The sequence below is a fragment of the Platichthys flesus genome, chromosome 7, assembly GCF_949316205.1.
Source record: "Platichthys flesus chromosome 7, fPlaFle2.1, whole genome shotgun sequence".
NCBI classification, from domain to species: Eukaryota; Metazoa; Chordata; class Actinopteri; order Pleuronectiformes; family Pleuronectidae; genus Platichthys; species Platichthys flesus.
Genome location: NC_084951.1, coordinates 12,885,499 through 12,897,751, shown reverse-complemented (window position 1 = coordinate 12,897,751; position 12,253 = coordinate 12,885,499). Strand labels below are relative to the sequence as shown.

Sequence of the window (12,253 nt, the reverse complement as noted above, 5' to 3'; positions counted from 1 at the left end):
GATTCTTCATGGAAAATAAAGGTTGATGAAAACATGAGAGGAGCCATTCTTTAAAAAAGACCTTGTATTTTGAAGACAAGTAGTGCTTACAAAGGTATTTCTCTTTTCAGTGAAGACATTGACGGCCCCATTCATATTGACATACTGTATGTACAGTTAATATCAAATTCAGTCCCAACCCCTCCTTCCCCCAGACTGCTCAGTCTTTACACAGTCCGAGTGACACATTATTCATCAGTTAAGAAAAGGTGAAGCTGGTCACATGCACAACGTCTTCCCACTACACAGATTCTTGCTGCCTTGTCAAAGGAGTCCATGTAATAGTACAAAAAAAAAACAACACTGACTGAATGACAAGATTGTTTTTTTTCCCTCCGCTCTCCCTCTGAGAGTCAGAGACTCCCAACAAAGTCCTCTTCTACCAGTCGGCCTCCGTGTGGCGACGTCTGGTCATCTCCAAGACCCACCGTCGCTAGCGTTGCTGTCATCTTTTCTCCCACACCCGCGCTCTCAGGCGGATGATATGGTCGTCAGAGGGAGCTGGAAGATTGTTTAAAGACACGCTGAAGACAAAAAAAGCTTCAGGCTCTTTGAGCTGCCACCTCTGAGCAGCTTGTAGCAGCCTCAGGAAAATTTCTACGCTCAGCATTTCTTCACAGAAGAAACTCCCCACTTTCATGGCCGGTGGAACCTGAAGAGACAAACGTGAAGAGGATCAGTAACGTATCGTGACAGCAGAAGGTGCCTTTGTCATCACACCCAGCTATAATTGCAGCTATTAATCAGGACTGTGGGGCTATTTGAGCGCAGGCACTTAATGTGGAAGGGACAGACGTATACCATGTCCCCTGTCCTCGCTCTGGGTCACTGTCAGAACTCACAGCGAGGACCGCTGCTTTCCAAACAAACCCGACCAAGGACACTGTGGCATCTCTCTGCCTGACTGTACGAGCCCACCAGAGGACAAGCTCCCCCTCCCCCGCATCCACAAGCACTGCCATCTATCTTTAGCTCCCGGGTGCTCTCGTGATGAGCGAGGAGGGCTATATTTAGAATCGCTGTTGCCCAGAATAGAGCCTTACATGCACATTCCACAGACATGCACCGTAGAACACTGACCTCGTCAGGTGTTTGCTCGAGGAGTGCACTTCCATCTCCGTGCTTTTGAATTCGTTCAGCTCTTTTCGGATTGCCGCCTGTGGGGAGGGGAGAGGAGGGAAAAAAACATTAGTGCATCCCTTAAGTGCATCCTAAGCCATCGGGCCGCTGCAACCTCGGGGAACAGAAACATGACAGCAGGAGGAAAAACCATGTGATGAAACAAAAAAAAATACGACAAAGGATTAGCAGCAACATGCATGAGTGGAGAGTTGAGTTTCCATGTGTTATAGATCAAATTTGAAGAGACACTATGAAGAAAACGAGCAGGGGCAGAGACAGGAGAGGGAAAACATCCACAAATCATGGAGTGTCATGCGAGTGAAAATGCTCGACTCGAGATCTTAGTTAATATTTGGAATAATATTGGCCTTAATTTTGTTTTGGTGATGCATCAAAGCGGTTAGTGGAAGGTAATACGTTTTTAAAAACCTTGGTTTAAAAATAAATAAAACATGAGTTGCCTTGCCTGTGTCTCACTCTCACACACACACACACACACACACACACACACACACCTTATCAGCTGCCGAGAGCCGGGTCCAGGGCTTGTCTGCTCTCCTGTCGTAGTCCTGAGCTTTGGCCACCTCCACATAGTCGCTGAAGCGGATCAGAATCTTTCTGTCTCGCAGCTCGTCCACTGTGGGCCGCTGGTTGAGCTGGAACACACAATGAAGCGGGGGGGGGGGGGCGATTATTACTGGCTTCTATCAAGTTTTACTAAACTACACTACTGTCCCCATGTGCCTCACATGTACAGTGTCCATTTATTCATAAGTATTGATTCGTTATCAAGAATAAAATACACAGTCACACAGTTTGTACCTTTCTGTTGAGCCGCTGTTTGATCTCCCTCCTCTCCTCCTGCTCTGTCTGGTCATTTCTCTCTGGAAAAAACAAGACAACAAATAAATTATTAATCCAAACATCAACAAGTGAGTGTTTAAAAACACATTAGATATCATAGTAATTTAATTTAAATGATTAATGAGTTTAGATTATTTTTAAATCAAACTAATCAGATAATCCTTTATTATTCCCACTGTGGGGAGTTTACTGTGTTAGAGCAGCAAAAAGGCAACAGTGAAATAAAGCAACAGATTAAAGGTAATGACTGGTCAAATATACAATATAAACACAAGGGACTCTGGGATATAGAGTTAATTCAGATGTTAAAAAAAAACAGACAAACAGTTAAACAATATTGAGCATATGTGATATTAACATTGCACAGATAGAAAATGTATATTGCAGTTACATAAATTGGAAACCAGAGAGAAATCCATATAAGGGGCATGTGGTCAACTGGGAGCAGTGCAGGATGTATGTTGATTTAAAAAATCTGGTGATTTCAAGTTCCTGTGTTCAACTCCATCCTCCAGCACCTTCCACAGGGATCAGAGTGGAGGGAGGGGATGTGCAGTGATGCGTTCTCCTGCTCCTGAATAATCAACCAGGCACCGGGCCGGGCTGCGCTATCAAAAATGCATGGTCTTAAGTGAGTGTGTGTTTTTCTAAAAAAATTCAAACGGAAAGGTTTCACTTTTGGGAAAAAAAAGATGCGTTGAAAAACTCACGTTTGAGGATATTCCGACTCTCCAGCTCCTCCACATTCGGTCTCTGGCTCAGCCTCCTGCGGAGAAACACCAGAACCACGTTTTGAACCATTGTGTCTCAAGCTGTCCTCCCCTGTCCTCCCCTGCCCTCTCCTGTCCTCTCCTGTCCTCCTTAAACCGGCTCTCGCTTCTTCACCGTGCGCGCCCTCCACAGGAATCCCCTATTTCTCCATCTCGCATCCGATCCGCGGCTGTGGTGCTTGGGCAGAGGCGCTCCCCACATCTGGACACAGAAGAAGCTCCGACTCCTCTGAGGTGTTTCTCGGGAATCCTCCGCCAGGTTACTGTGCGCCGGACCGATGCTGCATGTCAGGACGTGCTCGTGCTCGGCTGCTCGTGTTCGGCTGTCGTTCTCCACAGCGGCGGCGGCGGCTCGTCTCCACTATCCTCCACCGAGCACAGGCGCGTCTGAACTGGGTCGTGATGGGGCGCGACTCCCTCAGTCTCCCTGGTTACTACATGCATAATTTGTGGAGGGCGGAGCTTCGAGAGAATCCCACTCACTGGAGGCTTCCCCATCCTCCGCCCGGTCCACACACTGGGCCACTGGCACAGTCCCACCCGCCGTGCCGCTGCTGCACCAGCTCAGTCCTTTAGTCTCGAAATCTATTTTGATCACATAATAAAACTCGTCCAAAACACTAAAGGCACCACTCGCTTGTCAGATCGCTGTCGTTTTTACTGTGATTGCAGCTATTTGACTACGCCTGGTGCTATTCTACTCATACATTGCTCTCTCTATAGTATTTTGCACTGCTCAATCTATCTATATACTGTGTACTTGTATTTCTACTTATATGTTTACCACAGGGATCAGAGAGAAACCACATTTAAATCCTGACTGCCCTGCTCGAGTGGTAGAATTGACAATAAAGTTGACACGTTCCCTTCACCATCAAGGCGCCGGAAAGGTCTCTCCCGAATCCGGTGTTTGTTTCCGTTCCCTCCCAGAAACCCCTGTGCTTGTGAACTATTCATATTTTGAATTATTAATAAATGTGAGCTGCACAACAGGGCTCAGCTCCAGACAGCATGTGCCCCCCCCCAGAGGTGGAAAAGGACAGAGAGGGCAGGAGGCGGCCGCCCAGCAGGACCCCCTTTATCCCCCTCACCTGGGCCCACCCAGCACACTTTATAGTTCTGCCCAGTACAGACATACAGACATCAAAGTTAGGTCACATGCACTGAGACCCAGACACAAAGCGGCTGTCGGCTGTGCGAGTTTGTCTGAAAAGCTAATTTTCAAACAATAAACCACATTTTACACATATTCTGACCAGAGCACTAGACAAGAGGGGAGGAAAACCCTTTTAACTGGAGGAAAAAAAACAAATAAACCTCAGAGTGATTGTAACAAAGCACATCAACACAATAACAACATGCAAAACTCTCATGAGAAAAGACGGTGTCTAACATAAATGAAGTGCTACATCACTGTTTAAAGTATTTTAGGGGAAAGAACATGTCTGACAGAGATGCCGATGGAAATGGTGGCAGTGTTCTCCTGAACAATAGTTCATGTGGACAGGCCTCCTAGTCTTCTTAACCCCCTTAATACAATCTAAGCCCGTTGTGAACCAGCTTAACACATTTACGAAACAACTGGCGCTCCCATCTGCACGCAGAAGGCACCATGATGGGTTATGTAATGAGAAGCGTTCAGCTCAGGCTGGTTCTGTACATGTGTTCTACTTCGGTCGACCTTTCACCACATGAAAGAAAGCAGCGTTCACGGAAAAGTATGAAGTGTCCCATGTTATTTTTAACCCACCACCATCACTGTTAATGATCGATGCTGTGTATGAGCACAGGCCAGCAATAAGTCTGCGTCAATTAACACGTGTGTGACCAGAAATCCAGGAGCAGCACAGGGACAAATTCAACAGTTGGACTTCTGTTGTGGATTCTCTTCTGAGAAATAAGGCTGAAAATGAAACGTAGACACTAAAGAAAGTCTTCCAGGGTTAGTCATCAATATGGAGCTATTCGATCAATTTATTCCTGCGTGCGACCTCTGGCAAACGGAAAAAATGTGCTTCTGTTATCGTCTTCCTTCGTCCTTTACCACGTAATATGTCTTGGGTTTACAATTTGTCACTATGCCTTTCATATTTCATGAAGTGCACTTTGAATCGCCTTGTCGTTGAATTGTGCTTTATATTTTAACTTACGCACATTTCTGAGAATCTCATCCACAGGTGTGTGTGTGGGTGGGGTGGGGGGGGGGGGCAGCAAAGTCACAGAGACCCCCTTGCTGAATCACGACTTTTCCACAAACCCAACGGAGGGACCCAGTGTTCCCCGCAGCTCAGACACTGGTACGTTCTAAACTGGTGAAACTAAAAAACACTCCCAAAGCCCCAGCGAATAGAACCACTGTATTATTGACCCGCTCGCTGTGTTGCCTGGCAACAACACTTGGTATCTTCGAGACAATGGAGTCTTCCTGCAGAAAACGCCTCGCTTCTCCCTAGCAACACGCTGATGGGGATTTCTCTCCTGCACGCGGTGCTGTGTGTGCTACGCAGCGACTCCGAGGCTATTTTTAGAAACGCCCACTGCCCACTCCTTTTTTGTGTTTGGGTCTTTGTCTCCTCGCTGAATCTGAAATAATATTCAGATATATAATATTCCTGTAGCAAAGTCCGATCTGGCTCGTGGTGAGCCCAGTGAATCACGTTCACCGGCCTGTCTGCTTTCAGGGGGACAGAAGACTGTTTTTTTTTACATATGATGGGAAGTATCAGTGCACGAGACAACACACTGACTCACTGCACCATTTCTCTCCCACTAAGCTCCACCATCCGGCTCCAGGATACCATGGCAGGTATCCCCAGAATATCCTTATGACGCACTAACGCCTGTTGGCACCTGGGTTCCTGTCAGCCACTCTGGAGCTCCTGCAATCAAATGGGTTCCAATAGAAAAATCTCACGAGGCAGTCGATGCAGGAGAGACAAATCCGAACAAAAGAAAGAGAAACCAGAGCACTGGGTGACAGAGGCTTTCCTACTTTGATCTCCACTGCCAAATGCACTGGGGGCCAAAATAGCCTTCTCCATTTTGCTGGTACAGTAGCCGGCAGCCCCCCCCTTAACACTCTCACACACACACACACACACATTATTTCTGCTGATTAACTCCCTGACAACACATTTGGAGAGAGAGGGGGGGGGGATGCATTATTGAACAATGTAAGATTAGAAGCAGCAGAATTCGGCAGCAGTAAAAGATGCCAGGCGGGCGGGGGGGGGGGGGGGTAGTCTAAAGATAGAAAGGTCATCTATCACTGACACGACGGACAGACCAGGTGCCATTATCCCCGGCGTAAGTCCTGATGCTACCTCCTGCCTGATGAGCAGCGGAGGTGCAGCGGCAGGTTTCTCTCATTGTGAAGCTTCGGGCGAGCGGACGGAGAAGGAGAAAGAGAGAGAATCTAAAACTGGAGGAGAAATCCAGTGATAGGGTGTGATGGATTGTTTTGGGATCCAGTATGCATGCCCAGGGGGGAAATGAGCCTACGTCTGCCTTTCCTCCTCCCCACTCTGAGCTATATTTAGCCATGGACCCCCCCTACACACACACACGCACACACACACCCCCCCTCAACACCAACCACCCAAACAAATGGTGCAGTGTGCCTCGGGTGCATCGTACAGTAGAATGAAAAGGCGTTTTTTTTCTGCTCCCATGCTTGACGCTGAAGATGGAGAAGTATCTTATTTAGCTTTAGCAGCAGAAGAGAACAGCTGCTTTTATCTGCATCACATTTCATATCACAGCTGTTCCAAAGCGTCAGCACCCAACACAAAGCTGCTTTAAGGAATCCTGCCTGATCCCTCTGACGCCTTTCTTTTTTTTCGCACGTGTAAAGACATTTAGAATGGCTATCCATCTTTCGAACCCTTGTGCCGCCCAGAACCGGCTCTTTGCATAACAGGCAGCTCCTTTCGCCGCTGTGCTACAAGTGGAACCTCTCCGTCTTCAAAGCTGCTGACCCCCCGCTGGCTGGTACCCCGAGCCACAGTCATGCTCCATCCCCAACCTGACCCAACCCGTGAGCTTAGCTAACCTGCGGACGCTTTTGTTTTTTTTGCTTTTGCAATAAAAACGTCTTTCTTCCAGTCGGTCTAAGAATAGACGAGGGGGGAGGTATTCTTAGGCGCCTCACAGACAGACGATAGATCTCGTTCTGCAGAAAGTGTGGGTGGCACTCTGCGCTCGGCTGTGAATTCTCGCACGGCGGGTTATGCAAAGCCGCTGTGTGCCCCTGTTTGATGCGCTGGTGCTAAAGAACTGTGATACATGCGCACACGAGCCTGCCGCCGTCAGGAAGTTTCTCAGTTAGATCACAAATACCAGTTCTATTAACGTCCTGGCAGGGAACCACAAGGTGTTTGGTGCAAAGAGATCTCCTGGAAGCGGCGGGGCTGTCGGCACTTGTTGCTCTCCAGCTAAATGTTCTTTTTGAAACATCCAGGAATTCACTGAACATGAGGTTTCGTTCTCAAACCACATCTGGAAATAACATGTGGCGGTGGAATATGACAGAGAGGCTTACATGGTGGGGAACTGGCCTCGAGTGAAAAGTATCACACCCAAACAGATTCCTCTGAGCGCTGAGTGATTATACAACAAAAATCAAGTCTGTGCAACAGGATCAGATCGTCTGTTTGGATCCCACTTTTGATCTCCCATTCACCTCATTGGGTTTTATGTAACCCAGGTCATTTAGGATTTACTGCAGTCCGTCCCTGCAGTGGGGAATTGCCAGGGTCTGTCATGAGCTGGCACTGTTGCACCATGAATAGCGGTGAGGAGGTTATGTTTACGCAAAAAAAACAAACTATATTTCTATACATTTGGTGGAAAGACGTGGGCCAAGAAAGGGCAACTTGTTCTGTTATCTGATGTCATAAGAAAACCAAAATAATCATTCCACCTCTTATATCGTCTCTAAGACTCTGTTCAGTGTTTGTGCTCATAGACTCTAGCTCAGGGGTATTCAACTAAAATTTAAAGAGGTCCAGTTAGAGAAATTGTCTAGAAGCAAAGGTCCGGAAGATCAAGTCTGACTATTTAGTGTGATATATATTTAAGAAGCCTAGTAGTTGTATCAACATCTGGATGTACTCACACCTGACTGTCGAATCAAATTAAAACAGTAGGACTTTTTGAACATATATGTATGAGTGCAGATATGTATAATGTTCTCTCATGAACTAAATAAAAATAAGGCTGCATTTCAAAATAAGAGAAAATAAATCAAATGTGACAATTGTGCATGTTCAAATAAAGGGCTTCACTTCAGAAAAATAAAATAAAGGGAGCAAAATCTATCATTTAAATTTTTCTGTTTCACATCTTGACTCAAAAGTCTCCGTCTAACTCCTTTGTTTCTCCACTTTCTCGGTCTCACTTCTTTGTTTCTCCACTTTCTTGGTCTCACTCCTTTGTTTCTCCACTTTCTCGGTCTCACTCCTGTTTCTCCACTTTCTCTGTCTCACTCCTTTGTTTCTCGCCTTTCTCCATTTCACTCCTGTTTCTCCACTTTCTCCGCCTCACTCCTTTGAAACTCGCCTTACTCCATTTCACTCCTGTTTCTCCACTTTCTCGGTCTCACTCCTTTGAAACTCGCCTTACTCCATCTCACTCCTGTTTCTCCACTTTCTCAGTCTCACTCCTTTGTTTCTCGCCTTTCTCCATCTCACTCCTGTTTCTCCACTTTCTCTGTCTCACTCCTTTGTTTCTCGCCTTTCTCCATCTCACTCCTGTTTCTCCACTTTCTCAGTCTCACTCCTTTGTTTCTCGCCTTTTTCCATCTCACTCCTGTTTCTCCACTTTCTCGGTCTCACTCCTTTGAAACTCGCATTACTCCATCTCACTCCTGTTTCTCCACTTTCTCAGTCTCACTCCTTTGTTTCTCGCCTTTCTCCATCTCACTCCTGTTTCTCCACTTTCTCGGTCTCACTCCTTTGAAACTCGCCTTACTCCATCTCACTCCTGTTTCTCCACTTTCTCAGTCTCACTCCTTTGCTTCTCGCCTTTCTCCATCTCACTCCTGTTTCTCCACTTTCTCGGTCTCACTCCTTTGAAACTCGCCTTTCTCCATCTCACTCCTGTTTCTCCACTTTCTCTGTCTCACTCCTTTGTTTCTGGCCTTTCTCCATCTCACTCCTGTTTCTCCACTTTCTCAGTCTAACTCCTTTGTTTCTCGCCTTTCTCCATCTCACTCCTGTTTCTCCACTTTCTCAGTCTCACTCCTTTGTTTCTCGCCTTTCTCCATCTCACTCCTGTTTCTCCACTTTCTCAGTCTAACTCCTTTGTTTCTCGCCTTTCTCCGTCTCACTCCTGTTTCTCCACTTTCTCGGTCTCACTCCTTTGAAACTCGCCTTACTCCATCTCACTCCTGTTTCTCCACTTTCTCAGTCTCACTCCTTTGTTTCTCGCCTTTCTCCATCTCACTCCTGTTTCTCCACTTTCTCGGTCTCACTCCTTTGAAACTCGCCTTACTCCATCTTACTCCTGTTGCTCCACTTTCTCTGTCTCACTCCTTTGTTTCTCGCCTTTCTCCATTTCACTCCTGTTTCTCCACTTTCTCCGTCTCACTCCTTTGAAACTCGCCTTACTCCATCTTACTCCTGTTGCTCCACTTTCTCCATCTCACTCCTGTTTCTCCACTTTCTCAGTCTCACTCCTTTGAAACTCGCCTTTCTCCATCTCACTCCTGTTTCTCCACTTTCTCAGTCTCACTCCTTTGTTTCTCGCCTTTCTCCATCTCATTCTGGTTTCTCCACTTTCTCCGTCTCACTCCTTTGTTTCTCGCCCCTTCTCCGTCTCACTCCTGTTTCTCCACTTTCTCCAGCTCACTCCTGTTTCTCCACTTTCTCCATCTCACTCCTGTTTCTCCACTTTCTCGATCTCACTCCTTTGTTTCTTGCCCTTTCTCCGTCTCACTCCTTTGTTTCTTGCCTTTCTCCATCTCACTCCTCTTTCTCCACTTTCTCCGTCTCACTCCTTTGTTTCTCGCCCTTTCTCCGTCTCACTCCTGTTTCTCCACTTTCTCCGTCTCACTCCTGTTTCTCCACTTTCTTCATCTCACTCCTGTTTCTCCACTTTCTCGGTCTCACGCCTTTGTTTCTCGCCCTTTCTCGGTCTCACTCCTTTGTTTCTCGCCCTTTCTCCGTCTCACTCCTGTTTCTCCACTTTCTCCATCTCTCTCCTGTTTCTCCACTTTCTCCATCTCACTCCTGTTTCTCCACTTTCTCGGTCTCACTCCTTTGATTCTCGCCCTTTCTCCGTCTCACTCCTTTGTTTCTCGCCCTTTCTGCGTCTCAGTCGTCTGTATCTCTCCCTTGGTTTTCTCTACCTGTAATGCTATCTTTCTTTTTCTTTCTACCAGATTTTCATGTGTAGCTTGCCTCTAGCTGTCTCATCTGTCTGCACTGTAGAGTCGCAATGTTATCTGCCTGGGATGCACAGACTTGATTGGCTGAGTAGTATCACGTGGGATGGCTAAACTCGCATGCAATTGGTCTGTGCGTTTCCTCATCCACTACACCACTTCCGTGAAGACTACAAAAGCTGCGCCGGTTACAAACAGAAGCGCCCCGTCAGGTTTTAAATCATAACCTTCTGTTTGGGCTGTAAGGTCCGGGTCCGTACGGGACGGCTTCTGGGTCTGGACATGGACCGCGGTCCCCCTGTTAGTGACCCCTGCTCCAGCTGGATTAGATGCAGGTACCTCTACTGTTCAGTAGATGGCACTAGTTGTATGTACAAATGTGTAAATTCATTAACGGGATGTAAACAGGAACAGTTTGGTTCTTTTTTCAGGACTTCGAGGGCAGAGGATGTCACACTTTTTCCTATGAGGCAAATTGGTGAATATGGGAAAAAAAAATGAAATGTGATTGATAAAGAAAGAGCCCATTTAATTTTGGGGTTGATCCGGACAAAGGGGTAGATCCAGGATGTCTTTAACATTGTGGGATCGGGAGTTTTTTCACAATTGAGTTTTGTGATGAGATGTGTGATAGTAAGAGATTGTAACCAGAAAAATATCCAAGCAATGACAAAGAGAAATTCCGTCCCCGATGTCAATAAAACATCACGATATATTTCTACCACAAGACAAAATACAACATCCATTTCATTACTTACTTGGCGAGTTTCATTTCAATCTGCTGGCGAATTTCCTGCCGCTCCTGGTCGCTCCTCACCGGAAAGATATTCCTGTCCTCTAACTCCTGCTTGCTGGGCCTGTTTCGTAGCTTTACAGACAGCAGCTCCTTCCTCAGCCTGCGAGGAAGTGTGCCTGCAACGTGCAAACACACATTTACACACATCTCCTCCCTTTTCCGGACCCAACAATATGCTTACGGTAAATGAGTAAAGCTTTTTAATCCATGAAAATGTTCCCCGCTGCTAGATCTTAACATGTTTCCTCACACACTGAGCATTACTTAGAGAGCAGCTTGGAAGTACTGTTTACTGCAACACATTGGAAATCAAATGAAACAATAATTATTTTTGTAAAGTACAGGTTCTCAGCCTCGGGATCCAAATCCTTGTACGTCATGTTGCCCTTTTTGTAAATTTTTTTATTATAAACAGTATTTATAATTATTGGAGCCCAAACGCCTCAGGTTCCCTCTGTCAGTTTGTGACAGAACTGCTTTTATAACCTTGTGTTTCCATTGCTGTGTGTCTGCCTGTCTTTCATCAGAATTACTCAGGACAGATTTCCAGGAAATTTTGTGGCGGGGCGGGGCATGATCCAAAGAAGAAGCCTTCATACTTTGGATCAGATCAGGACAAATGGAGAGATCCAGGATTTGATTTTACTTGTCAAGATAGGGCTTCAGGGTTTTGCTCTTCAAACTCACCTATTTATTATTTTTCAAGATGTTTGTTGGGCATTTGGTGTGTGGAATATGTCTGACATAAGCAGAAGGAGCAGGGAGGCAACGCTGCAAAGGGCCGGGTCGGAATCAAACCTGTGGCTGTTGCAAGTTTTCCCCCGGGTGCCCATTTGTCAGGGCTTTTATTTGCAAAGACCTGAACAACAAGGATATTTCACAACTGATAATAATTGCGGTATTAGTAGAATTATCTGGTTGCTGTTGTTCACATCACATCTGAACTTACATAACATAACTAACCTCAGTGTGAGAAACTCTGCCTGTCGGTAAAGTTTATATTATGATGTGGTTTGTTGTAAGTTGCCAGGCTTCAATCTATTTGAATTGAGGCTGCTATTATTCAACAGGTTAAGCTGGAAACTGCCCCCCGACTACGAGCAACCCCTTTCAGATTACATAGTAACCACACCTATTGTTAATTTAAAACTATAAATTAGTGCAGCTTTAAATTTTTCAACTTCTTAAATAAATGGTAATTTGATTAAAGTGCACAAGCTTAGAGAGGCAACAGAAAGTCTGGGTGTATTTAGAATCCGGGATGGAATCGATATTACA

General features: G+C 46.0%; 1 protein-coding gene across 2 annotated transcripts in view; it reads right to left on the bottom strand.

The window, feature by feature from the left end:
- Positions 1-70: 70 nt before the first annotated feature.
- The window catches only part of phactr3a (phosphatase and actin regulator 3a), a 33,650-nt gene continuing 21,467 nt past the window's right edge, over positions 71-12,253 (bottom strand). For both annotated transcript variants that reach the window (XM_062392128.1, XM_062392129.1), the window contains exons 7-12: positions 10,938-11,091; positions 2,736-2,791; positions 1,984-2,045; positions 1,677-1,817; positions 1,120-1,196; positions 71-691 (exon numbers count right to left, since the gene is read on the bottom strand). In XM_062392128.1, the coding sequence (XP_062248112.1) occupies positions 676-691; positions 1,120-1,196; positions 1,677-1,817; positions 1,984-2,045; positions 2,736-2,791; positions 10,938-11,091 (506 nt within the window). In that variant the 3' untranslated portion in view covers positions 71-675. The remainder of the gene's footprint in view (positions 692-1,119; positions 1,197-1,676; positions 1,818-1,983; positions 2,046-2,735; positions 2,792-10,937; positions 11,092-12,253) is intronic.